This window comes from Rhineura floridana, chromosome 12 (genome assembly GCF_030035675.1).
Source record: "Rhineura floridana isolate rRhiFlo1 chromosome 12, rRhiFlo1.hap2, whole genome shotgun sequence".
Classification (NCBI taxonomy): Eukaryota; Metazoa; Chordata; class Lepidosauria; order Squamata; family Rhineuridae; genus Rhineura; species Rhineura floridana.
Window position 1 is genome coordinate 1,994,906 of NC_084491.1, and position 26,861 is coordinate 2,021,766.

At 47.5% G+C, this 26,861-nt stretch overlaps 1 protein-coding gene across 3 annotated transcripts in view; it reads right to left on the reverse strand.

The window, feature by feature from the left end:
* Positions 1 to 2,723: 2,723 nt before the first annotated feature.
* RASSF2 (Ras association domain family member 2) overlaps positions 2,724 to 26,861 on the reverse strand; it is a 44,425-nt gene continuing 20,287 nt past the window's right edge. For all 3 annotated transcript variants that reach the window (XM_061592923.1, XM_061592924.1, XM_061592922.1), the window contains exons 5-11: positions 26,128 to 26,216; positions 16,272 to 16,432; positions 13,371 to 13,472; positions 12,759 to 12,810; positions 11,045 to 11,166; positions 7,494 to 7,591; positions 2,724 to 6,763 (exon numbers count right to left, since the gene is read on the reverse strand). In XM_061592923.1, coding sequence (XP_061448907.1) covers positions 6,694 to 6,763; positions 7,494 to 7,591; positions 11,045 to 11,166; positions 12,759 to 12,810; positions 13,371 to 13,472; positions 16,272 to 16,432; positions 26,128 to 26,216 — 694 coding nt within the window. In that variant the 3' untranslated portion in view covers positions 2,724 to 6,693. The remainder of the gene's footprint in view (positions 6,764 to 7,493; positions 7,592 to 11,044; positions 11,167 to 12,758; positions 12,811 to 13,370; positions 13,473 to 16,271; positions 16,433 to 26,127; positions 26,217 to 26,861) is intronic.

A 26,861-nucleotide genomic window follows, 5' to 3' on the forward strand; every position in this document is an offset into this window, starting at 1 on the left:
CTCCTGGCGCGCACTCCCAAGGTGACCCCTTTAGGGGAGGCTTCCCCCCCAAGACAGCAGTGCCCCTGCTTCACATGGAGGAGGAAGCAAGTGGCCCCTCTCCGCGAAGCCAGGCCAGATGAGCAGGCGTCCCTTTTTGCGATGATGGCCACCTGGAGCTCAGGATTTCCACATACAGAGAGCCCTGCTAGATCAGGCCAAAGGCCCATCTAGCCTGGCAGTCTGTTCCCACAATGGTCAACCGGAGGCTGCAGGGACAAAACCCACAACAGGAGCCCTCTCGCACTTGGGATCCCCAACAACTGCTCCTATGTAGAGGCACAATGTCTCTTCTTCTGGGTGGAATATATGGCCACCTTAGCTGGAAGTCTCCTCCATCATTTCATAGTTCTCTTCTCCAGCAGCCCCCATCAACACATCTAGTGGCAGGGAGTTCCGTCCTTGAGTCCTTCCTTTTGTGTGTCCTGAATCTCCCACCCTTCCGCTTCCCTGGAAGACCCCACCAGGTTCTAGCATTATGGGGGGGGGAGAAACAGCTCTCCCTGTCCACTCCACGCACCATTTTACACGCCTCCCGCCTTACGATGCGGAATAACAGGACACATGAAAGAGAGGAAAAGTGGGGAGGAGGGAGGAGGGTGCCAGCTGTGTAATGGCGGAAGAGGAGTTGGATGCCCAGCCCAAGGGAAGGCCTTTGAGGGAGGGAAGGTGGCAGGGAGGCAGGGGGGAGCAGAGGGGACCCCCTCAAGCTCAGCCAGGGGAGGGCAAGGTCCCACCCAGTGAAGGGTCCGAGGAGGAGCGAAAGGAGGGAAGGGATGGAGCCAGGGAGAGGGTTGAGAGGGTTTGGCACAAAGGGGGTAGACTGGACAGTTGCAGTGGGAGGATGAGCAGGAAGAGGGTAGAATAACGCATGTGAGGAGCAAACCCTTCCTCATATCTGTTCCTCCTCTTTCATTGCAGAACCGCAGATGGAAGAGGGTGTCCCCTGTGGTGCTGTCCTTCATCCTCCACCCACTAGGTAACAGCACCCACAGAGGCTTTCTCTGGCAAGCTGGAGCTCAGTTAGTCCTGCTTTGGGTTACCCGCGCTTTAATTTTTGGGACCTGATGCAGCATTTTCTCCTCTACAGCTGGAGTCCGTGAGAAGAATCGGCCTTCCTGAGCTGTCCTGGCTGTGCCTCTAAACCAATGAAGGTAAGATGTCCATCCTGGAAGCAGAGAGCCAACCCACAGGCCTCACTTCCCACACAAAGGCATCGTCTGTAGCCTCATCAGGGCATGAGGGGGCCTCTGAGCTGTCACACCAGCTGATCTCTCAAGTTGTAGGCTCTTGAAATCCCAGCCCTCCTGCCCCAAGGTGAAACAAGTGGGGTGGGGTGGGGTGGGGTGGGGGACAGAACTAAGTGGCAGTTGCCAGCTGCTCCCTCAGTGGTGAAGACTGATGACTGCAGCAGGAGGGGGCCAAATGATGCCAGAAGGGTGGTGAGGATGGGGGGGTGGCAGCCCCATTGGGCCAGCCAGGCATGGGACCTCCATCAGTTGCCTAAGTATGCCAGGGATGGAGTCTGGACCGTGCAAAGTCAAATAAAGCAGCCACAAGGAAGACCCACTTCTGTTCCTTTCTTCCCCACCTAGAAGAGCTGCAGATCGAAGATTTGGAATAAGAGGCAGCACAGGAAGGGAGGGAGCCCTGTTTCTCTCTCTCTCTGTGTGTGTGTGTTTCTTGAGCGCTTTTGTTGTTGTTATAGATATATTGTATTTTCTAATCTTTAGATTCAGAAATAAAGTCAATTTTGACTGACCTGCCATTTGTCTTTATAGTCTGTGTGGCACCAGATTACTTGTACCCCAAAGCTGTGGTCTGCCACCTTCCCAGTGGGGCTGAAAACTCATATGTGGGGAGGGGGTTGGTGGCAGGTTTGAGAGGGCTTTGAGAGGAGGTGTGCTAGGCAATGCAGCCACCCTCTTACTTTGCCCACAGAATGCCTCTTGGCTTGGTCTGGGGGAGAAATTCGATTCAGATTGCCCTTCAAGAAGAATTTATCAAACTTTCTGATACAACATTAGAACTGAAACGCAGCCATCCTTTGAAATTCACACTTATCCGAATTTTGCAATGCACTTCTCCAACCGAGTAATGTTTACAGAAATGCATGTATTAGGGGGAAATGTGCCCAAAGTGAAAATATTGGTGAAGCTGACATACAAACATGCATCATATTAGGATAAATTGCTTGCAGAAAATGTGTACCTTAGTCAAGAGGACTTACTAAAATTAGGATACATTTGCACTACAATGGTGAAGAATTTTCATGAGGATTTTGTAATAAGAAAAAACCCCACAAATTGTGGCAGAAATATGTAGAACCGAATTTCCAAACAATGAGATATGGAGAGAAATGGAGAGAACCAAAATATACTGATGATTCCATCCCTTCTCTGAGCTCAGCCCCTGACAAACATTCCTCAGCAAAGTTGCCCCAAACCCCAAAAGCTGTGCCAGCAACCGTCAGGGATGCTGGGCATAGTAGTCCAATGCCATCTGGAGGGCATCGCCTTGGCTTCCCAGGTTATGGTCTAAGGGCACCTGAGGCTACCACATTGCTGAAGGGAGGCAGACGTGGATGTGGTCAGTTGTCTGGACTGGGGATTGCTTGGGAATCTGGAGCACTATGGCAGCACCGTGGGACAGAAAGTGCAGTAAAATAAATAAAGATGACCCTGTTCTAAACATATCATTTATTTATTTAAGTTTATATACTTCTTGATTGTAAACACACACACAGACACACAAAATCTCTAAGTGGTTTACAAATGAGATTAAACATCAATAAAAGTTAAAAACATGTAATTAAAAACATTTTTAAGCAAAACAGTAACAGACTAAAAATATTAAAACACATCCACATCTATGTGTCTAAATAGGCTCACCAAAAGGGAAAAAAAGGTTTAAGCAGGTGCTGAAAAGAATACAGCAAAGGCACCTGCCTGATATCAAGAGGCAGAGAGTTCCAAAAGTAGGTGCTGCCACACAAAAAGAATGATTTCTTACAAGTGTGTAATGAGTATTATGTGGCACCTGCAACCGTGCCTCTTTTGCAGATGGAAGCAGTCAAGTGGGCACATATGCGGTAAGGCAGTCCCGCAAGTAAACTGGTCCAAAACTGTTAAGGGCTTTATATACCAATAAGAGCACCTTGAACTTGGCCCGGTAACAATCCGGCAGCCAATGCAGATCCGTGAGCAGGGGTGTTACATGCTATTACAATTGGGAGACCCATCAATGCTTATGTTGCAGGCCTGAGGAGTACATGTAAAAAATACCACCTGTGGATAAAAATACTCAGCATTTGCAGATGCATCCTAAGATGCCAAAACATGTTACATACATTATCTCTGCAATCCTTACAACAACCCTGAAAGGTAGACTAATATTATTACCCCTTCCTCCCCCCCATTCTACAAAAGGAGGGGGGGTCTGAGGCTGAGAAAGTGGTTTGCATACAGCCACCTAATGAATTCACAGTAGAGGTAAAATCTGAATTGGAGTCCTCTCAGTTCACAGCTATCAGTCTATGTTATGGCACTCTTACCATCAAGAGTGCATTTTTACCGTATTGCTAACCCTCACTCAGGTAAGAATAGTGTGCAATTGGAGGTGTATTGCACATCAGCTAATACTATGTTAAAACAAGGGCACTTTGTAGAGCTGTGCTGCTTTTCCCTACAAAGTTCTACATCCCAGAATATTCCTCCTTAAGGATGGCCCTTAAAACACGAGACTGTTGGCAACTCTAATCTTGTCCCATGCTAAAGTTTGGTTCACACAAGCATACTTGTCGTTTGTTATAAAAAAAAAAGTTCCTTCATGTGTGAATACGCTGAAACAGATGGCTTAAAACTTCTACCTCAGACATGATGGGCTGGCTCATACATGCACTTTTTTACACTTGATTATTGCAAAATCCCATGCAAGGAGGACTTTTGCAGATCTAGCATGGCAGGCAGAACTTTCACAAGATGCTATACAAGTCAGTTCACATAATCGGTTGCCAGTGATCAAGTGATGTGGACCAGCCCTTAATCAGAGAAATGTGTCAGCTTTGCAGTCCTGAGTTGTACCTTCATTAAGAGCTTGCTTGGAACCCAACAGTTCTTAAAAACAACAACAGACTCACACTTTTTAAAAGGTGTCCCACCCTCCCATTTCCACAGACAAACCAGAGACTGAAACAATGAACATGAATTGGAATAAAATGAACCTTTGAACTAAACAGGATTGGATCCAGATCTAGACGTACTCAGAGCCGGCCCAATGAACTACCCTCCACTGCAGGTGGAGTCTCCAAGTACCATTAAATCAGGATCCAACCCACAGACAACAGTCAGAGTTGCAAGTCCATTTGTGCTTTTCAGCCCAGAAAGGAATTCTGGAGCCTCAAAATGCATCAGCGGCGCTAGGGCTGTTCTTGTGCTGGCTCCTTTTCAAAAAATAATAATATTTATATAAATTATTGCTGTCATTTTCCTGTGCAGTAATATTTGGCATATAGATAATATTAAGAACAGAAAGGCTGGAGCTTAAAAAAATATCCACAATCAATCTAGTGCAATTTAGAAGTGAAATGCTGTTAAGGGGTTAGCTAGGGGGAGAGGGAGGGAGGGAGGGAGAGGGAGAGAGAGAGAGACGTCCAGTGCAATCTGAAGTGTGTTCACTCAGAAGGAAGTTCCATCGCCTTTCAGTGGGACTTTCCTCAGTAATTTCAGTCCTAAGAAGCAACCTTGGAGAAAAGAACCTTTCTAGAGGGTGTTCCAAACAGGGTAACCTGCTCATTATTTATTTTCTCAAAAAAACTTTCACAGACACTACTAAGGGCAGGACTACATATTACACATATAACAAACACCTGATGGCCTCTTCTGTTAGTGCAAAGCAACTCTAGGAGGGAAGAGACCACTTTGGAATGCAGAAGTGGTGGGCAAAACAGGGTGCTGAACCGTTTCCCAACCCATTCCTCTGCTGCAACCCCCCTCCCTGCAAACTTTGCCCTCTGAGGAGTCCCCAGAACTATTTTTGAAAGAGTAAACCCATGCCTGGAGCTCCACAGGAGGCAAAACAGCCTAGGGATGAGCACAGTGTGGAAGACAGGGAGACGGTGAAGCACCCTTCCACCTCTCTGCTACAAATTGCCCCCGGAAGGAGCTGTCTTGTTGCAGCAGGAGGATTCCCCAGCTCTTCTAAACCAACATAAGAGGGAGGTGAGAAACGCCCTGCTTTGCTGAGCTACCCTAGGAGATGTGCTTCTATCGACGTCTCTTGCAATGGCCCCGGGGATTTGCCTCCAAACCTGTAGAACTGGGAAAGGTTATCGAAAAGGGCAATACTAAAGCCATTTCCAGAGCTGGCGGGGGGGGGAGACGGAGAAACATCAAACACCTTCAGGATTTCTGAGCAGGGATGGGGCAAAGATTCAAGTAGGAGGGCCAAGATCCACGGCAAGGCCTGCCAGCTCACTCCTGGGTATGTTCACGACTGAACTGGAAAGTAAATGGGGCATTCTTAAAGCACCTGCTGCATCTGGTGGTCATTATAGCCAAACTAACATGGCTTTAATAGCCACCTTTCTAAAAAAAGTTTGCCAATGGGATTTGTACTGTGGCCTGCACAGCTGGGCCACAGGCTATTTAAATGCCGCTCACAAGGGTCCCTCAGCGTGGGAATAATCACACAGAGTATAAAACTGGGGCCACCAGAGCACCTTCCAGAGAAGGCAACCATGCTTTGCATTTTGGGGCCATCTGCAACCCTGACCCAATGAATATGTTCTGGGAGCTTCTTGTTGGACCAAGATGGAGCCCTTGTGCCTTCCGTCTCCCTCAAAGCTTCCTGGCATGGGCAGCAGAAGTGCCTGGAGAAGGGGCCCCATGAAGAAAAGGCCCCCCTGGGAGACGTTATGCTTTCGCCGGGCCAAATGCCAGGGTGCTGGAGCAGCAAGCAGAAAGGATCGTCCCTGCACGTGACAGCTTTGCCTCAGAGGCATCAGGGGAGCAAGGAGTAGCCGAGGCCCCAATTCAGACAGAGGGGGTGGGGAGATGAGGATGGGCCTGAAGCTTGTGGGTCTGCAACAGCAATGGGGAAGAAGAGCAGTCAGAATGGGAGGGGGGGCATGTCCACGACTAGGCCCTCCCCGTGGGGCAGGGGAGTGTTTTTGTGTTTTACTTAGAGATCAAGAATGACAAAAAGCCTCGCCCCTGTTGTGACAGCCAGGAAGGCTGCCTCAAGCACCCCCTCTCCAAACAAAAAAGTTCCAGTCAAATGGAAAACTCTGGAAGAGGCAAGTGCCCAGCTGGAGAGGCGAAATGGTCCCTCTGGCCCCGCATCCTCTTCCCAATGGCAGCCGGCCAGATGCCTTCGCAAGCTGACAAGCAGGGCAAGGATCAGTCTATGGCCATCCTGCCTGTCCCTAGCAAGCAGTATTATTTGAAGGGTATACTGCCCCCAAACACAGAGGCTCCACAGAGTTCCCCTTCAGTAACTGGGGAGGAAGGAAAATGCAGTTGGTCCAAGTGGGTTCTGTGTTCAGGCTCCAGGAGGAAGAGCCATCTTTGCTCATTACAGCACATTCTTCTTGTCGACAAATATTCTTCAAGAAGCCTCTCTGCTGGACACCAGGCAGTGACCGCGCCAAAGGCTTTACATGGTTGCTGGGCCTTCAGAGATCTCTTCTAATCGCTGCTCGATCATTAAACGCAGGACAGAGTACCTTTAAAATAAGCAAAGTCTGTAGTAGCTCAAGGGAAAAGGCTGTGTTGTGTCAGACCTCCGTCATGGGGGGAGGGCCACTCTACATCAGCTGTTGCCACCCTGGTGCCCTCCAGTCGCTTGGAGTACAACAGCAAGGCCAGGTGGTGATGCTGGGCTGATGGGAGTTGTGGTCCAAAACATCTGGGGGGCACCAGGTTGGCCAAGGCTGCTCTTTATCATAAGCACCCGTGCATTCCTCTCCTGAAGGACAGACACAGACGTGAGGCCCCCAGTGCTTTCTGATAAGTCTTGAATGCAGGGCTGCCACAGAGCCAGGAGTCCCCTGCAACCCCTTACCATCCCACTGCCCCTTAGGCTCTGCTGGACCTCCCAGTCGCCTCCCAGTGCCATCTGTCCCAGGCTAGAGGGGCTGTCCTGACTCAAGTGTATGCGCTCTGCTCTGCATGGGAATTAAGCCACCAACATGCGATGCCCCTTTGAGGAAACATTCAAAGCTGCTTTACAGGCAGTCTGTAGAGGGTCCCATGGAATTCCAGGGGACTTATTTCTGAGCGACATGTTGTAAGACTGGGCTGCAAAGGGCACTTTCATCATTACAAAAACACATCTGGAAGAGGGCCATAAAATAAAAGGAGCAGCTCTTAATTGTGCTTTGTTGTACTTGCAGAATAATCAGCCTTGAGGACTAGAATCCCCTGTTGCTACTTCCCAGGAAAGGAAGAACTTACTTGCACCTTAGTTTCTTCACTTCACGATCTTCTTCCTCTTTGAGCTTCTGGATGAAACTTTTCAGGACAGGCATTTCAAATTTGATATACTGAGCAACCTGCACGGACAGAAAAAACGCACCATTATTGAACCCACCGCTCCTGCAAGACATGCACAACCCCATGAATGGCTTCATTCAGCTCTTTCCATCTGAGAGCATAGAAGAATGTGACAAACATGCATGTTCTGGAGCACCCTGGAGGATCCTGAGACAGGGCAGTGCATGCTTCACAGGAAGAAGAGAAAACTAGCTGCGGGGGGGGGGGGGAGAGAGAGAGAGAGAGAGAGAGAGAGAGAGAGAGAGAGAGAGAGAGGAGGCAATCTATTTCTCATTTCATCTGAATCAGGAGAGGCTGTGCAAGCCCTGGACCTGTGCCTGGATGCACTCGTGGACTGGATGAGGGTCAGCAAATGGAGCTTGAATCCTGGAAAGATGGAGGCCTTGTGGGTGGGTGGTACAGAATATGCAGACCCCAGATCCTTTTCAGGCAGAAAGAGGATCAGGGGTGTGCAACAAGGAGCCATCTCTTCCCCTGCGATTGGCAGGCAATATGAAGCCTCTGGATTGACCAAGCCAGGTATCAACCATCAGGGATGTGGCTTTCTGCCCTAGCATACCCAGCACCGCAGGAGTTTCTACCTGCTGCACTTCAGGATCCAGCCTCCAGCCTTTTCAGCTCATCTCCCTGTCCAGACTTGAGTACTACACTCATATTCAATTAACAAAGGAAGTCATAGAATCATAGCATGGTAGAGTTGGAAGAGGCCTATCAGGCCGTCGAGTCCAACCCCTGCTCAGAGCAGGAATCCGTTAAAGCAGACTCGACAGGTGGCTGTCCAGCTGCCTCCTGAAGGCCACCAGTGCTGGAGAGCCCACCAACTCCCGAGGTCATGGGCTCCATTGTCATATCGCTCTACAGAATTGTACTCAAAGAGTGCTTCTCGATAGCTCCTTCTCAAACTGCAAATGTTTCTAGTGCTGTTGGTCACAGAAGGTGGGGTTAGATGGGGAGAGGCACAATGGGACATTGGAGAATAGTTTTAGATATTTTTATAACTGTTATATTCCGTTTGTTTCGTTTATTCTGTTATTATGTTATGTACATTGTTGGATTTATGTTTAGTTATGTTTATTTAAATGTGATGTATTGTATTTCCTTTTAATAGCAATTGTACCAAACACAAACTGTATATTGTACATTGTATACTGATTTTTATGTTGTAAACTGCCCAGACAGCATCGGCTATGAGGTGGTATAAAAAATTAATAAAATAAATAAATAAAATAAAACTGGGGGAGGTAACGAGCGAGGAACCGCAGGGCTTGGTCCTGGGCCCAGTGCTCTTCGACATTTTTATTAATTACTTGGATGAGAAGATGAAGGAAAGCCTTATCAAATTTGCAGATGATACAAAATTGGAAGGGATAGGTAATACCTTGGAAGACAGAAATAAAATTCAAAGGGACCTTGATAGGCTGGAGCGTTGGGCTGAACACAACAGAATGAAATTTAACAAGGATAAGTGCAAAGTTTTACACCTAGGAAAAAGAAACCAAATGCACAGTTATGAGGGATACATGGCTCAGCAATACTACATGTGAGAAGGATCTTAGGATTGTTGTTGATCAAAAGCTGAATATCAGCCAACAACGTGATGTGGCTGCAAAAAAAAGCAAATGCTATTTTAGCCTGCATTAACAGAAGTATAGTTTCCATATCATGTGAAACATTGGTTATTCTCTATTTGGCACTGGTTAGGCCTCATCTTGAGTCCTGTGTCCAGTTCTGGACACCACACTTTAAGAAGGATGCAGACAAATTAGAAAGAGTTCAGAGGAGGGCAACAAGGATGATCAGGGGACTGGAGACAACCCCCTATGAGGAGAGACAGAAAGAACTGGGCATGTTTAGCCTGGAGAAGAGAAGACTGAGGGGAGCTATGATAGCACTCTTCAAGTACTTCAAAGGTTGCCACACAGAGAAGGGCCAGGATCTCTTCTCAGTTGTCCCAGAGTACAGGACACAGAATAATGGGCTCAAGTTGCAGGAAGCCAGATTTTGACTGAACATCAGGAAAAACTTCATGACTGTTAGAGCCATACAACAATGGAACCAATGACCTTGGGAGGTGGTGGGCTCTCCAAAACTGGAGGCATTCAAAAGGCAGCTGGACAGCCACCTGTCGGGCATGCTTTAATTTGGATTCCTGCCTTGAGCAGGGTGTTAGACTTGATAGTCTAATAGGCCCCTTCCAACTCTACGATTCTATGATTAAAAGTTAAAACAGAACGTGCCTGTTTCCACGTGGATGAGAAGAAAGGGATACGTGTGAGAGGGCTTTGAGTGACGGTGAGGGGGTAGTGGGAGGGTGCCCACTGGCCAGGCTCCCTGCGCACCGACATGCCTGCTGGCCGTGTCCCCTGGCATCTACACCTGCAGCACTGGTGGGGAAGAGACGGCATTCAGGTGGAGCTACTCCTCCTTACTGGAACCCTGATTGGCAACCCTGATTAGCCAGGTTTCCTGGCTGGGTGGAGAAGCCCTAGACTTGTTCCACTAACACAGAACATGCTGTCATCAAGGAGGCATCACCACTCACAGTCCACCTCCTCACACTTTCAGCTGAACACCTCAATTCAGCAGGCGGCTTCTGTTTTAACTTTTAAGCGGGTGCTGAAAACCTTTTTGTTCCCCCAGGCTTATGCAGGCAATTAAGAAGATGCTTTTTTCACAACAGTTGACCTTTGTTTTTGTTGTATTCTTAATGTTCTTTATTTAATGGTGGTGGTTGTTTTTAATGTGTTGTAAACTGCTTTGATGTTTTTAACTAAACAGTGGTATATATTTTTATAATCAATAAATTCAGCCCAGCAGTAAGGGCAGCAGGGGATCGCAAGGAGCAGCAACAGCAGTAGTTTATAGGGAAGGACTTTGCTCGCCTCCTTTACATCATCTCTGTAAGGTGCTGACCAGCAGGTTTCCCTGCGGTTCACAGGACACTGCGTGATGCCTTTAGGGCAGCCTTCCATGGCTGGGGCGTCTATGCCTCCTTGGCCCTCACGCCACATACAAAATGTGACAAAATGCTGGCATTTGTAAAGCTGCAACTTATAGACATTTGCACACAAACACAAAACATTTTTCAAAATCAAATGATCCCAGAAATGACAATTATGAAAAGTTGGTGGGGGCAGCTGCAGTTCTGAAGGGCCCCAGTCGGCTGGCCTGGTTGGCAGGGCAGAAGAAAAGACCTGCAGGGCTCTGGCTAGCCCTGGGCTTCTGGATCCAACTTCCCAAAAGGCTTCCAGCATAGCACTCTTTCAAGGATCTGCAGGAAATTAAAATGGTAGCTCCCTGAACTAGCTGTCCTGAGCTCTTGTGGGCACAAAAGGGGGCTTCAGGATATGCAGCAGTGACCCCAGGAACTGCCCAGGGGTGCTGTGTGCTGACACTGGCCCTGTGTGCTGCAAACTAAGATTGGCTCCCATGTGAGGAGGGCAACCACTCACATCATAGGTGACTTCTTCTACCTGGTCCTTCTCCATTAAAAAAACCTTGGAAACTTGTTCACATGGTCCCTGCAGAATCCGAGCAACCAGTGGGTAGTCCGTAGCCTTCAGCTTCTGTTTTTCTGCATGAAACAAGGAGCATGGAAGAGGCATTGCTGAAAACAGTGCAAGGACCCCTAAGTTCACCCCATACCCTCACACACAGCGGAGAGGCAGGCCAGGAAGAGGACTGACTGCATGGCAGCTGCTCCAAGAAAGACCTTTCTGAGAAGCAGCAGAGCTGCACAGCCAGGCTGGCTCACATTTTACAGGCCAAGGGCCACGCTGACCCACAGTCAACCCCTTGGGGGCCGTAAGCCAAAGTGACCATGGCCAGAGTGTAAAAGTGGACGGGGCAATAACTGCAGTTCTCAAGGATGCCTTCGAAAAGATTTTCCCATCTGCTATACTACACTATTTTAAATCATTTTTTATCATTCATTATTAAATCAAATTAAAACATTTTTTGAACACACAAATGGTGGTGGCTTTAAGGGCCACCCCCCAAAAAAACAACACAGTTAGCATCACAGCACCTACTGGAGCAGTCAGTAAATAAATGTTTTTAAATGAAATTTAAAAATGGGGGGGTCTTTGGGTGTCCCAAAAATCCTTTTGGTATCATGGCATGCGGGGGACCCACAGGAATTGTCAATATTTTTTAAAATTATATATATATATATATACACACACACACGCTAGGGGCTGTCAGCCCTGCTCACTTCGCTCGCCAATCCCACCTACCATCGCCAAAGCCCTCCCCCTTCCCCACCACAGGCCACCAGAGCTTCCCCTCCCCTCCCTGTGGGTCAGCAAAGCTGCTGCTCGCCCAGCCACCGAGGTGCCATCGCTGGCCTGTCTCCTCTGGCTTCTCCCGCTCTGTCGCGACACACAGCCTGCTGGCTTGCCAGATAAGCCGCTGCCCCAGCCCGATGGCACGCTGTGTGACATCGTGATGGCACAACAGTCTACTCTTTTAATGGCAATTTTTTTTGGGTGGTGGTGGCGGCGAGGCCTCAAAAATCCCTTTCCTGGGCCGGATACACTCCCACAGGCTACCCAAGGCCTTCCTGGCTCACAGGTTACAGGTTTCACCAATCCTGGGGCACATTTTCAAACCTGTCCTGGGTACCCTGCACACATTGTGGAGCCAACAGGAAGCTTTTTCTCTAATGGCCTCACCTGCTGCAGTTAGGCTTGCAGAAAAGCCCACCATTGGGTTTCACAGTGGAGAGCTTCTTTCACACCTACTTGCTGTTGGGGGGTGTGTGTTTGGGGGGGCACAGATGGAGAGGGAAGTGACCATCCTCCCCTCCCCAAAACTGCCCCTCCTCCGTTGTAATTCAGCTTGAGGGAAGCCTCCTTGGAAGCCTGGTTGAGGTGGGGGAGGAGGGGGCTTTTTCAGGGGAGGGTTAATTCTTCTCTCCCCAGCTGGGATCTCTCTCTGAGACACTCACACACACCTGGAACCACAGTTAGGCTTGAAAAAAGCCTTCTGTTGGCTGCAACAGAAGGCTTTTCTCAAGCATAATTTCAAACAGGAGTGGAACATTTGAACATCTGCAGGCACAGGTGTGCCCGTGGGCACTGAGTTGCTAACCCATGGCTTACATCCTTTACCACTTTGCTACTCCCTAACCCCATTCAACCTGGTACACCAGAATGGTCTGCTCACCTCCACTGGTGTGAACGATGTACAAGGCAAATTCCTCTGCTGAGTTCTCAATCTAAACACAGGAAAAGAGCACAGAAAAGGTAACATTTACACAAATAGAGCGCATTACTCTAGATCACAGGTAGGCAGCCTGGTGTCCTCCAGTTGTTCCTGGACTCCAGCCGCCACCGTCCCTGACCACTGGCCCTGCTCGCTGGGGCTGGTGGAAGCTGGAGTCTTGGATGGCGCCAGGTTGGCTACCCATGACCTAGATGATCTAAGCAGTTTTTGTTCAGAGCCTGGTGGGACTGAGGGTGCCTGCCCTGCCCCAAAGGGTCTCTGTGGACTCCGGCTGTCATTTGGTGCGGTTCATTTCATTTGATATTTTCACCTAGCCCCTCATCCCCCAGGGGAGGCAGCTGGGTCAGACAGTCAACCTATGGGGCACAGCCCTTCTGTGCAAGCCCCACTGAAATGAACCAGAGGGAAGGAAGAGCCAGCAGGAGAACACACCACTGGCAGGCAGGCCTGGATTTCCCACCTCAGGCATCAAAGAGGCTTGGGCCGCTCCTGGGGTCACCCAAAGCAGCTTGAAGCAATGCGGAGGATCAGGACAGCCGGAGCAACACGTACCTTAAACTTGTTGAGCAGCAGCTTCAGAACTTGTGGTGTCGTCATTGTGCTATTTATGCGGACATTTGTGACAGAGCCATACGCTGGCGTGAACACCGACGTCTGGGAGAAAGGAGAAGAAAAGCGTCAGAATATGGAAGAAGAGCTGGAAGGCATGAAGGTGTGAAAGACTGAGGCTGTTAGCAGCAGAGAAAGTGGTCTGCGCCACTTCTTGGAGGGCAGATCAGAAAAAGCAGCTGTGTATGATTTTGCAGAAACTAAAAATAGGGGAAGAAAAGGAATACTTCCCAGGTGACTCAGCAATAAGATTGTGGACAAAAAATAACTTTCAAAATTAACTGGGAAATGGTAAGAGATTTTGGAACAATTATTATTGAGCTTTTAAATTATCAAATGACATATGCATATTGTCAATGTTCTGTAATTTTATACAAACATGCAAGCTGAACTTTGCTAATATATGCAATGTTTCTGGACCGGGATAGCTTGACCACTGTTGTCCACGCACTGGTAACCTCTAGGCTGGATTACTGTAATGTACACTATGTGGGGCTGCCCTTGTGAATGGTCTGGAAGCTGCAGCTGGTGCAAAAAGCAGCAGCACAACTGCTCAGTGGGGCAGGGTATTGCCAACATGTCTCCCTGGTGCTGAAAGAATTGTACTGCCTGCCCACTAGCTACTGGGCCAAACTGAAGATTCTAGCTTTGGTGTACAAAGACCTACGCAGCTTGGGACCAGGATACTTGAAAGATCATCTTACCCCTTATATACCCAGTCGATCACTGAACTCTGCAGGTGAGGGGGCTCCCACAGATACCATTTTATCAGGTGGTCTGTTCCTCACAACCCAGGAAGCGGACCTTTAGTGTGGGGCACCGACCCTTTGGAATCCCCTCCCCTTCATTAGATAGGCGCCAGCTCAGTTATCTTTTCAGCACCTATTGAAGACCTTCCTCTTTCAATAAGCCTTTTAAGTAGAGACCTTATCCCAGTCTGCACCTGTGCTGGAATTGCTTTTTAATATGTTTGTAACCTTTTTAAAAAAGATGCTTTTAAAGCTTTTTCAAAAAAATGTTTTTCAGGATGTTCTGTTTTAATATATTCTAAAGTCTGTTTTTATGATGTTTGAATGTGTTTTTAGTGCTTTTGTTTGCTGCCCTGGGCTCCACCTGGGAGGAACGGCGGGATATAAATCAAATAAATAAATAAATAAATAAAATCAGTTTAAAAGCTGCTCTGCCACCTTTTTGATTTTACGCGCTAGCAGTCTGGTTCCATCCTGGTTCAAATGGACCCCGTCTCTTTTGCACAGGCCCAGCTTGTCCCAACATGTTCTCCGAGTGCCTAACAAATCCAGATCCCTCCTCCCAACACTATTGTTTCATCCATGCGTTGAGAATACACAGCTGCACCTGTCTAGCTGGCCCTGTGTGGCACTTGTAGCATTTCAGAGAAAGCTGCCTTGGAGGTCTTGGCTTTCAGCATCCAACCTAGCAACCTGCATTTCCACATGTCTTTGTGCACCACGACCACTGACTCCTCCCCAACACTATCTAGACAATGGGCGACATCTGCAACCTTCGCCCTAGGCAGGCAAATCATCCTGTGGTCTGCATACCCACTATCTATGTTCCTAACGATTGAACCACCCATTGCCAGATCCCTCCACCCACCCACTTCTGGAGAAGAATCCTCAGCACAAGAGGATAACTGCTTGTCCCTCAAGGAATGGGCCCCTTGTCTTCCAATTTCCATCTTCCCTGACCACTGAACATGCTGGCTGGGGCTGACAAGAGTTGGAGTCCAACAACATCTGGAGTTCTCTATGTTAGCTATTCCTGACATAGGAAGCTCCCCAAAGGTTCGTGGGAGGTGGCTGATTTTGAAATAATTACTTTCAAGATTTCAACCCCTTCAAGAAAGAGCTGGTCAAGCATGAGTAGATGCATTCATCAAAAGAACAAGGAAACCCATCATAAGGCGCTCACGTTAGTCCTCAGGAGACCAATGTTTGCAGTTCTCGAGACAACAAGGACCCTATTGCTGGGGACAAGTGTCCTCAGCCCTTGGACGTGAAGGATGTAGGGGGTGGAGAACCAGGTTCTCACACGCAAAAACCAAAGTGAAGGTCTGGCTCTCAGCCACCTTTCTTTTGGACAGCAGCCTGGAGAAACTGCACTCCACCTGTGTCACTGCCTCTCCGGGCTCTCCATATAAACACACACATATAAATGGCCCTCTCCATTCAAGCAGGTTTTGCAGAGACAGCTGGGCTATGGAGATTGACGAGAAGATGGAAATTGTCACAAAAGAAACTCTGCTCCAGGGACCATCAGTGATGAGGCCCTCCCCACATTGTCAGGAGGTCCATTCCGCACAGCACAGGAAGTGGACCTTTAGTGTTGTGGTAGCTTTCCTGTGGAATTCCCTCCCCTTCAATATTAGACAGGCGCCATCTCTGTTATCTTTTCAGCACCTACCAAAGACCTTCCTCTTTCAACAAGCCTTTTAAGTACAGACCTTATCCCAGTCTGCATCTGCGCTGGAATTGCTTTTTAATATGTTGTTAAAGCTTTTTTTTAAAAAAAGGTGTTTTTAAAGATGATTTGTTTTAATATATTTTAAAGTCTGTTTTTAAGAAGTTTAGGAATGTTTTTAGTGTTTTTGTTTGCCACCCTGGGTTCTTCTAGGAGGAAGGGTGGGATATATCTTTAATAAATAAATAAATAATAAAAATATCAAACAATAAAAGGAACAACCTTTTTATGTCTGCCTTCAACATTCTTTTCCAGGTATTGAGAGCTCTATTCTCAATCTGTGGCCATTCATAAATCAAGCTGCTCTGGCATCCTAAAGAGATTCTCACTGGGTCTGGGGACACAGAGGGAGGGAAGGCTCACTTTATGATTGTAAAAATGCCCATTGATGGAGAAGCGGTGTCGCTTGATCCGCCGCTGTTCGCTCGGTGTGCGGAGATTTCCTCTGCGGCGCACGCCAACATCGCTCCGTGTCCGCATCAGCTGAGGTGCATCTTCTTGCTGGGCTTTCAGATCTTTGTCATCTGAAATGGAGATGAAATAAAAGGTGTATCAGAAGAACATGAACCTCAAAGAGGTCAGATACCTGCAGGCTAAAGTTTTAAAAAGGAGAGACAGGGCGGGTCCCATCCAGTAAGTGGAAAAAGCACAGGGTAAGCAACACACACAGGTCTTCCTTCCTTCTCTCTCTCTCTGCCGTTGCAAGAGCCCTGCAAAATCAGACTAACGCAACTGTGCCTAACCAGATGCTTCTAGGAAGTCCACAAGAAAGATGGTAAGAATCATGGGACAAATAAATAACCCACCTTGCTGCCTTCTTCTAGCAAGAAAAGCATTTTAGCACAGGGATGCTACTACCAGCTTCCAATTTTCATGGGTTCTCCCTAACACATGGGACTCTGTTTGCAACAAGCTGAAGACGCATTATGCATACAGAGTAAGCCTTTTCAGGCATTCTATTCATATGGAAAAGCAACACTCGAGCAGGGAGAAGTGTGCAAAACTCCAACCCCTTTGCTGCCACCCCCATCGCGTTCCACAAGTTGGAAGGCAGACCTCTGAAGCAGAGAGCCACCTGTAAGTATGGAGGATCTCTGCGTAATTTAGAACCCTGCAAGATGAAGGGCCTACACTGCAGGAGGAACCTCCAGAAGGAGGCGGCTCCCTGTCTCAGAAGTTTACCCTTCACCTCATGCAGAATGGCACTCAGCATGCTTCCCCCCTCCCCAGGTTGCTTTTACACTCAAGTAAAAACCCCAAAGAGGCTAGTGAGCTTGTGCTTTTGGTGAAGGCAGACTTGTGTGTCTGAAGACATGAAATGCTGCTATAGGTTTTAACTACAGGATTCTGGGAGTAGGGAAAAGAGGCTGCAGGAGGCAGAGAAGCAGAGCAGCAAGTAGAGAGAAAGGAGAAAGGAATATTGGGAAGTCGTTTTCTTGAAATACTGCTGAATTCAGCTGGAATTCTGCAAGCGCAACTAATGTTCCTGAATGCTGCAAAAGCCAGTTCAAGTTCCCAAAGGGCGCCTCTTGCAGCCAACATTCCCTTCCATTTGTGCTCACTGGGGGTTGGAGCATTGCCACTACTAGGAGATAAAATTTATGAACTTCACTTTGATTGTTAGAAGAAGCCAACATTGCATCATTTTCTCGGGCTACATTTGTAACACATTTCAGCTTTCTAGGTCATTTGGAAGTGAGCTCCCTAACAATCGCGATATTAAATGCAGTACATAATGCAGGGGTTCTGAACACTGGAATAGTTGTGAAGGATAATAAGAGCATCGATCACCCTTGGCAGCCTGTTTTCCAAGCCCATGCCTAATTAATTAAAACTCAAGTGATATGACTAGATATTCAAAGTTGGCCACAACCAGCACCTTGGCATCTTGACTTCTCAGCTTCACCAATGGTGAACGGCTGGCTTAGCCCATAACTGGCCAGACTGAATGAATTTTTATTGCTCAGAGCCATAGACTACCACAATTAAACACATGTAAAAGGAAACTACAAAATACATGTTAAAATACAAGTCATATTTCAACGAAACACACTTCAACAACATACAGTAAAAGAACAATACATTTCAAATAACATTTCCTCTCCCGAGCGAAAGATACCCCGATCCACCCCATGACTTAGGGTATAAATACTAGTCATAATAGCACTGGGCACATCCCAGTCACCCCACAAGGTGTTTTTGGTATCTACCTCTTACTTTTCCCGCAGCTAGAGCAAATTTTGCCTCCTGAATAGTTATAAATATATCGTTGCCAGACTGAAAAAGGTGGCAATTCTAGTTCAAGAGTTGTCTCCAAGTGCCATGTTCTGTGAAATGAGAGGGGCGAGGAGAGGGGAACAGGCCACTTCCATAGAGTTCATCTAAGATTCATGGCATGGACCCAGAATATAATGAAATCCATCTTAATCCATTTTAACAGGCTCCTTGAACTTGCATTTGGATCACACCATGCATCAACCCTCCCACGCCTGCAGTTTCAGATTCACAACAAACTGGGTAGAATTTAAAAAATGAGGAACAACCCGTACGCATGTGGTACATTAAGAAAAGAGTCCAGGGTGGTGGTGGTGTCTGTCTGTCTCTCCCTGTCAACCTAAGGCTGATATCCCATCCCCCTGCCAGGAAGGAAGTAGAAAGAGGCACAGCGTCATTTGGGAACTCTCCCACTCCTCCCTCCACTCCTTCAGTTACTCTCATGTGCAGCTCAGATGTGCATGCTCTCTTGCATGCTACATCTAACTTTCTGCCACACCCTTAGCTATATTTTCCACTTGGGGAGGAGTGGGCAACTCTCCCCTTACCTGGGCATCACTTCTCAGCTGGTGCATGGAGGTTTCAGACTTGAGCAGCAGAAGGTCACACAAATATCCTTCAAATTTCTTCCTTTTGCATACTTCCTCCAGGGAGTTTAGGACAGCGAGGGAGGGAAGTTATCCTATTTCATGCTCACAACTACCCTGCAAGGTGTATTAGGCTAACTGACTCAGGATCACTTCATCAGCTTCATGGTCAAGCTGGGTTTTGAACCCAGGTCACCAATTAACTCTGAGGCTCTACCCACTATGCCATGCTTCGCTAAAGGCCAGAGGCCCAACGAGAAGGAGCAAAACCAGGCTCTTCCCTTCGTCAACTGTCTACTATCAGCAGCAAACTGTCTATTAGGCTGCAGTAAAAGAAGGGATGCAAGACCATCCCACTGGTGCAGCAGGCAGACCAGCAGTTTTTGACTCATCTCTTGGAATTTTCCGACCTAGCTAATCATTAGAGGAACAGATAATTAGAAACTTGCACATGAGTTTTCTTATTTCCTACTACTACCCAATCCATTTTCCTTGTGTGACGTGACTTTTTAGATTGTAAGCCTGAGGGCAGAGGCTGTCTTTGTGTGCGTGTGTGATTTACAAGACACTCTGGGAGCAGCATAAACATTCTCTAAATAGAAAAATAAAAGGAAGCCTCTGCCAGGTGCTTGCTAGACAACTTCCAAGTCCTTATGCTTGCCTTTTAGATGGCCTGACTGGGATGGCCTTGGACAGCCAAGCCCCAATATGGGAAGCCCGTCTTGGGGACCACTTCCATGTACACCTCTTCCACTGCAACCCACTCCTCCTGGATCTGAAGCCTTTCAAGGTAGCCTTCCCTTTCATGGAACTCAAAGAGAAACCCATTTAAAAGCATAAAACGGGATGTGCATTTCCAAAAGCCATTCTGTCACCATTTTCACACACACACAAATACCCCCAAAGGTTCAAAGGACTCAAGGGGAGTTTTTTAAATAAAAAGATCCCTCCCCCCCCACGTTCAGATTACAAGCAATTTAGGCTGGATTCTCACAGCTCACTCTGTTTTTAGAGCATATGTGATTTCCACCATTTACATTCAATGATTTTGCAACAGCTACAAAATGCCACCGCCCGGACTGGAGGCAGGAGACGTGGCAGTGCAGAGAAGGACACTGCAAATGGGAAGAGGGGGTGTGAAAGGAAGTCCTAGGCAATGATCAGCAGATGGTAAGACCGGAGGAAGCTGCAGAGCTGAGGGGCCTTAACTTGTTCATTCATTACATGGCCCTTGACAAAGTAACACAAGGGAAAAGCATTCAGGCTCTAATCAGCTCCAGGAGAAGCGAGTGCATCCACTCTAGGTGGGGCTGCCTTTGAAGATGGCTCAGGAACCTCATCTGGTCCAAAATACAGCTGCCAGGATTTTAACTGGAACCAGCCATTCAGATTTTATACCTATTTTTGTCACCTACAATTTGTTTCCAGGCCCAGGTCAAGGTGCTGACTCTTTGACCTTGGAAGTGCTGAACGGTCAAGGGCCAGAGCATCTTGAAAAAATACTCCTCACAGTCAACTCTGCCTGAGTTTTGGGATCTATAGGCACAAGGCTGTTTCTGTTGGCATCCAGAATTTGAACCATCCTCCTCAGGGCCATCCACCTGGCCACTTTGGGGAAATGGCCAAGACTTTTTTGGCCAGCCATTTTACATTCTGGGCCTTGACTGATAATTTAAGTTCTGGATGGTGCTGTTTTTCATCTCCTGGTTAGGGGTGGTTAGGCTGCCTGACAATTGCCTACTTGTTATGGTATTACTCTGAATGGGCTCCTGAATACTTGGGGTGGGGTGGGGTGGGGAATTTTCCAGTGGAGAAAGCTGACAATCCCGTCAACACCCTGATCTCGCTATGGAAAGGTGAGGAGAGACAGGCGGTTGACATAATCGCCTCTGAGCATCCTCCCCGGTGTTGCAGAGCGCAAGTGGCTCTTTGGTATTCTGGGGAACTATGGGCTATGAAGCAAGGTGGATGAAGACTCGCGAGCAAGTGGCACAAGTGTTGCTCAGAAGTGAACCAAACACTGGATAGTGCACATGACTGTAGCTACCACGTGGACTGCAAAGAACACTCCGTTCTGCAGCCTCCATCGCATCCTCTACCATGTGGTCTGCAGAGCTCTTTTGGGTGGTCTGGAGGATGCTGAGTACCATGCGAGGAGGGAAGGACCCCTGGTGCATTTGAGGGCCCACTGTGACTAACTGGCTGCACATTTTAAGGATAAAGTTGTTGGACTCAGGAGTGACCCTGAGTCTGCAGTTGTTGCAGTTCCAATCGAGGCAAAGCTTTTTGTTGTTATGCTAAAGTTATGGAATAAAATGTGCAGATACACTTTAAGCAATTTCTGTTAAATGAGTTGTTTGGACACTAGGCTATAGGAATCCCTGGGTTCCTAAAGAGCTGACTCTTCCCTTCCCCTTCAGTGCACTTTTCCTGCTTCTGTCTTTTCTCTAGTACTTGCAGCCTCCATAGTTTTGTCTGATGCCCTGCCCCCATGGCAGCCATTTTGTGACTGGTGCCCCCAGCACTCCCTCAAAATTGGAAATGTGCCTTCCAGTCCAAAAAGGCTGGTAACCCTCGCTATGGAATAATTAAGCTCTGCAGCTTGACGAGGGAAGCTTCTAACTGACCCAGGGACTGTAAACTGACACGACAAAACACATTTGACCACTGACGATTACACATGGACGAAGGGGAAAACATCAAGGCTTTTTTTGCAGAAATGCTTCTGAGCAGCCAGAACTTGGAATTTCAGCTGCAGGACCTTCAACTCACTCCTCTTCGTTTGTCCCAGTGCTGGTTTCCAGGGGGCACGTGGCCTTAGAGTCCTGGGAGTAGACATGGCTAACTATGGCACTGTGGCAGGCTGGCCACAAAAAAACTGGGCTTTACCCCTCCTCCCCCTTCCTGAAGATCCAGCTCAAAACCGTGTGTCTAGCATTTCAAACATTTGTTACTCCCCATAAATTGCCTCGTTCACGTTGTGTTTCTCGTTGTGTGTGGCCAATGCAGATGCTGACTTTGGTGTAGGATGGACTGATAGGATTGGTTTGTTTGCTTGTTTTGGTTTTAAAAATAAGAAATAATAAAACAGCACAATTCAGATTGCACAAAGCCTTTAAATGCCAAAGCCTGTGTGGTGGTTTTCTGTTTCGTTAAGCAGGAAGGCCAATCTGTGGTCAGACAGAGATCCGGAGAGAGACAGCTTCTGTTTATTTCTCTCCATGGCCACCCTCCGTAACAATGACTTCTGTTGTTCCCCTTCTAAAGACAGGAGGGCTGGCTTGCCAAGGAAAAGGGGAACAAAGCTCATTCTTCTACACCACTCCGTGCGCACACTTTTATGCTGGCCACATGAACTCGGAAGAGCCCTGCCCATTGAGTTCTGCATCCTGTTTTCCAGAGGCGCCAACCCGATGCCTCTCACAAAGCCCACAGGCAGGACTTAAGTCCCAGAGCCCTCTCCTGCTGCTGTTTCCAGAGGCCTACCGCTGCCTCTCCTCCTGGGGGCAGTACACATGCTTCATGACTAGCAGCCAAATCCTCCATGCACTTGTCTGCACCCCTTTTAAAGCCATCCAGGTTAGTGGCCATCACCACATCTTGAAGAAGCTAGCGCTGCATGCAGAAGCATCCCCGTTTGGCTGTCCTGAATCTCTCGGAATTCAGCTTCACTGGATAATTCCAGCTGGTCCCAGGATTAGGAGAGGAGGAAACTCCTCCCAATATCCACTCAGATGATGAGAGGAAGAAAACAAAGCCTGATAAGTCCATCACGGGGAAAAACTGCAGCATGCTCAAAATCCACAAGTGCAGCCCATGACGACTGTGGCAAGCTGCCCTCTCACTGCCTTGGAAGGATCCACCATTGCTGCCCCCACTGCAGCTTCCCATGTAAATGTGGGATTTTACTGTTCCCTCAGAGAGGGAATGGTTAAGGGATGCGACTGTGGCGGTCCTGGTCAGGTTTTGCTCACCCGAATTTACTATGTTCTGCAGAACTCTATGGGGACCTCTGGGACAGCCCTTATTTGCCCTGCCCCTCAGACCTGTTTCGTGGTGGGTGCAACACCAGCCGCAACAGAACTCTGGGACTTGGCATGTAGGTGATCAGTCAGAATTAGATGAGGGAAGAGAACCAGGACAAAGAAACAGATTGTTTTGTTCCTTTCAGTCACAGAATTATGGGAGTTTTCGGACAGGTTTAGCTACCAGAAAGATGGCTGTGCCTCTCAGAAACTGATTTATTACACTTCACAGTGGGATATCATAATAGATCGGGGCAGTGCCCCCCTGTCTACCCACTTGGCCCGTGATGCCATTTTGGGAGAGCCACACCAATCTGCATGACATCAGGTGTGGGTCACGTAAGAACAGGGCTGCAAAGGAACCGACCAGAGGGACGGCAACCCTGGACTTAATCCTCAGTGGGGACTGGGACCTGGTGCGAGATGTAAGTGTTGTTGAACCGATTGGGAGCAGTGACCACAGTGCTATTAAATTAAACATACATGTAAATGGCCAATTGCCAAGAAAATCCAACACGGTCACATTTGACTTCAAAAGAGGAAACTTCACAAAAATGAGGGGATTGGTATAAAGAAAGCTGAAAAACAAAGTCCAGAGGGTCACATCACTCGAAAATGCTTGGAAGTTGTTTAAAAACACTATATTAGAAGCTCAACTGGAGTGCATACCGCAGATCAGAAAAGGTACCGCCAGGGCCAAGAAGATGCCAGCATGGTTAACGAGCAAAGTCAAGGAAGCTCTTAGAGGCAAAAAGTCTTCCTTCAGAAAATGGAAGTCTTGTCCGAATGAAGAAAATAAAAAAGAACATAAACTCTGGCAAAAGAAATGCAAGAAGACAATAAGGGATGCTAAAAGAGAATTTGAGGAGCACATTGCTAAGAACATAAAAACCAACAACAAAAAATTCTATAAATACATTCAAAGCAGGAGACCATCTAGGGAGGCGATTGGACCCTTGGATGATAAGGGAGTCAAAGGTGTACTAAAGAACGATAAGGAGATTGCAGAGAAGCTAAATGAATTCTTTGCATCTGTCTTCACAGTGGAAGATATAGTGCAGATCCCTGAACCTGAACTAACATTTGCAGGAAGGGATTCTGAGGAACTGAGACAAATAGTAGTAACGAGAGAGGAAGTTCTAGGCTTAATGGACAATATAAAAACTGACAAATCACCGGGCCCCAGATGGCATCCACCCGAGAGTTCTCAAAGAACTCAAATGTGAAATTGCTGATCTGCTAACAAAAATATGTAACTTGTCCCTCGGGTCCTCCTCCGTGCCTGAGGACTGGAAAGTGGCAAATGTAACGCCAATCTTCAAAAAGGGATCCAGAGGGGATCCCGGAAATTACAGGCCAGTTAGCTTAACTTCTGTCCCTGGAAAACTGGTAGAAAGTATTATTAAAGCTAGATTAACCAAGCACATAGAAGAACAAGCCTTGCTGAAGCAGAGCCAGCATGGCTTCTGCAAGGGAAAGTCCTGTCTCAGTAACCTATTAGAATTCTTTGAGAGTGTCAACAAGCATATAGATAGAGGTGATCCAGTGGACATAGTGTACTTAGACTTTCAAAAAGCGTTTGACAAGGTACCTCACCAAAGACTTCTGAGGAAGCTTAGCAGTCATGGAATAAGAGGAGAGGTCCTCTTGTGGATAAGGAATTGGTTAAGAAGCAGAAAGCAGAGAGTAGGAATAAACGGACAGTTCTCCCAATGGAGGGCTGTAGAAAGTGGAGTCCCTCAAGGATCGGTATTGGGACCTGTACTTTTCAACTTGTTCATTAATGACCTAGAATTAGGAGTGAGCAGTGAAGTGGCCAAGTTTGCTGACGACACTAAATTGTTCAGGGTTGTTAAAACAAAAAGGGATTGTGAAGAGCTCCAAAAAGATCTCTCCAAACTGAGTGAATGGGCGGAAAAATGGCAAATGCAATTCAATATAAACAACTGTAAAATTATGCATATTGGAGCAAAAAATCTGAATTGCACATATACGCTCATGGGGTCTGAACTGGCGGTGACCGACCAGGAGAGAGACCTCGGGGTTGTAGTGGACAGCACGATGAAAATGTCGACCCAGTGTGCGGCAGCTGTGAAAAAGGCAAATTCCATGCTAGCGATAATTAGGAAAGGTATTGAAAATAAAACAGCCGATATCATAATGCCGTTGTATAAATCTATGTTGCGGCCGCATTTGGAATACTGTGTACAGTTCTGGTCGCCTCATCTCAAAAAGGATATTATAGAGTTGGAAAAGGTTCAGAAGAGGGCAACCAGAATGATCAAGGGGATGGAGCAACTCCCTTACGAGGAAAGGTTGCAGCATTTGGGGCTTTTTAGTTTAGAGAAAAGGCGGGTCAGAGGAGACATGATAGAAGTGTATAAAATTATGCATGGCATTGAGAAAGTGGATAGAGAAAAGTTCTTCTCCCTCTCTCATAATACTAGAACTCGTGGACATTCAAAGAAGCTGAATGTTGGAAGATTCAGTACAGACAAAAGGAAGTACTTCTTTACTCAGTGCATAGTTAAACTATGGAATTTGCTCCCACAAGATGCAGTAATGGCCACCAGCTTGGACGGCTTTAAAAGATTAGACAAATTCATGGAGGACAGGGCTATCAATGGCTACTAGCCGTGATGGCTGTGCTCTGCCACCCTAGTCAGAGGCAGCATGCTTCTGAAAACCAGTTGCCGGAAGCCTCAGGAGGGGAGAGTGTTCTTGCACTCGGGTCCTGCTTGCGGGCTTCCCCCAGGCACCTGGTTGGCCACTGTGAGAACAGGATGCTGTACTAGATGGGCCACTGGCCTGATCCAGCAGGCTCTTCTTATGTTCTTATGTTCCTACCAGGAGCTGAAGGTGGGCTCCCAATGGCTCCTTGGCTGCAGCATGGTGCAGTTGATGGGCAGCAGGAGCTCAAGGAGGAGGAAGCTGTTTCTCCCTCCCAGCAGTGCACTTGGAAGCTGCCCTTCTCACCTCCAACATCAGGGGTGGAAAGGAGAAGTGTGGGGAGGCTTGCAAAACATATGGCTGGCAATGCCCTTTGTGTTGTGGCTCCCAAGGATAACGGCCCGTCAATCATGTGACATCATAATGATTTGGTGTGATTGACACAGGTGAGTTTCCCTGCCCACCTGTCAAAGTTGTCCTCCAGGCTGAGGCCAGAGTTTTATCCAGAAAGATTTCTCCAGCCCTCCTGTAGATAATGATTATGCTCCGTTATTACAGTATTATTCAAAGAATGCAAGGTGAGAGCTCTCAGCGGGAGATTCCCGGCCTCTGAGCAGCAGCGAGGAGCCACCATTCCCCCACCCCCAGCTCCCTCTGCCTTACCGGTTCCGCCATTGGTTCCATCTCCGTCTGACGAGGGCTCGGCCTCCGTCACCTGAATGTCTGGCAAGGTTGTCGGCTTGATGACGGACCTGGGCGTGAAAGAGGCAAAGGGACAGACTTCGTGGCTGGCCAAAGAACCTGCCCAGATTTTTCCAACTGGTCTAAACACACAGATCAATGCAAACAATTCTTATGAGGGCTGCCAACCAATCAAAGAATGGTTAGTTCATCAATCATTTGCCTTTCAACCAATTAATTAAGCTTAAATTCCTTGGCCTATCGCCAAAATATCAGCATAGATGCCTTTTCCAGATATGGAAAGGTGTTTATTATAGAAAAGTCATTTCAGATCTACTGCATTATCTGTGAGGAAATATATTTAAATAATTCTTAAGGAGATCTTTATTCCTGACATCCTGTCACATTCTCTGTTTATTCTCTCCCCCGCATCTCCTTTCCCTCATCTCTCCCCTCAACTACTGGGTCCTGCTCAGGACAAACTTCTGAATCACAGACTTAAAGTTAACAGAATACAACAGGCCTCTTTCAAAATGTCCTTTTTTGTGCCATCATGCGTTCCTCATCAAAGGCCCTTCTCCTCAAGGGAGGGGGGTGGTGGTGACATGAGAATGGGTCTTTCAGTGGTGGCTCCCTGCTTGTGGAATGCTCTCCCCAGAGAGGTACGCCTGGCATTATCATTATCCATTTTTTAGGCAACACTTTTTACTGGGCTT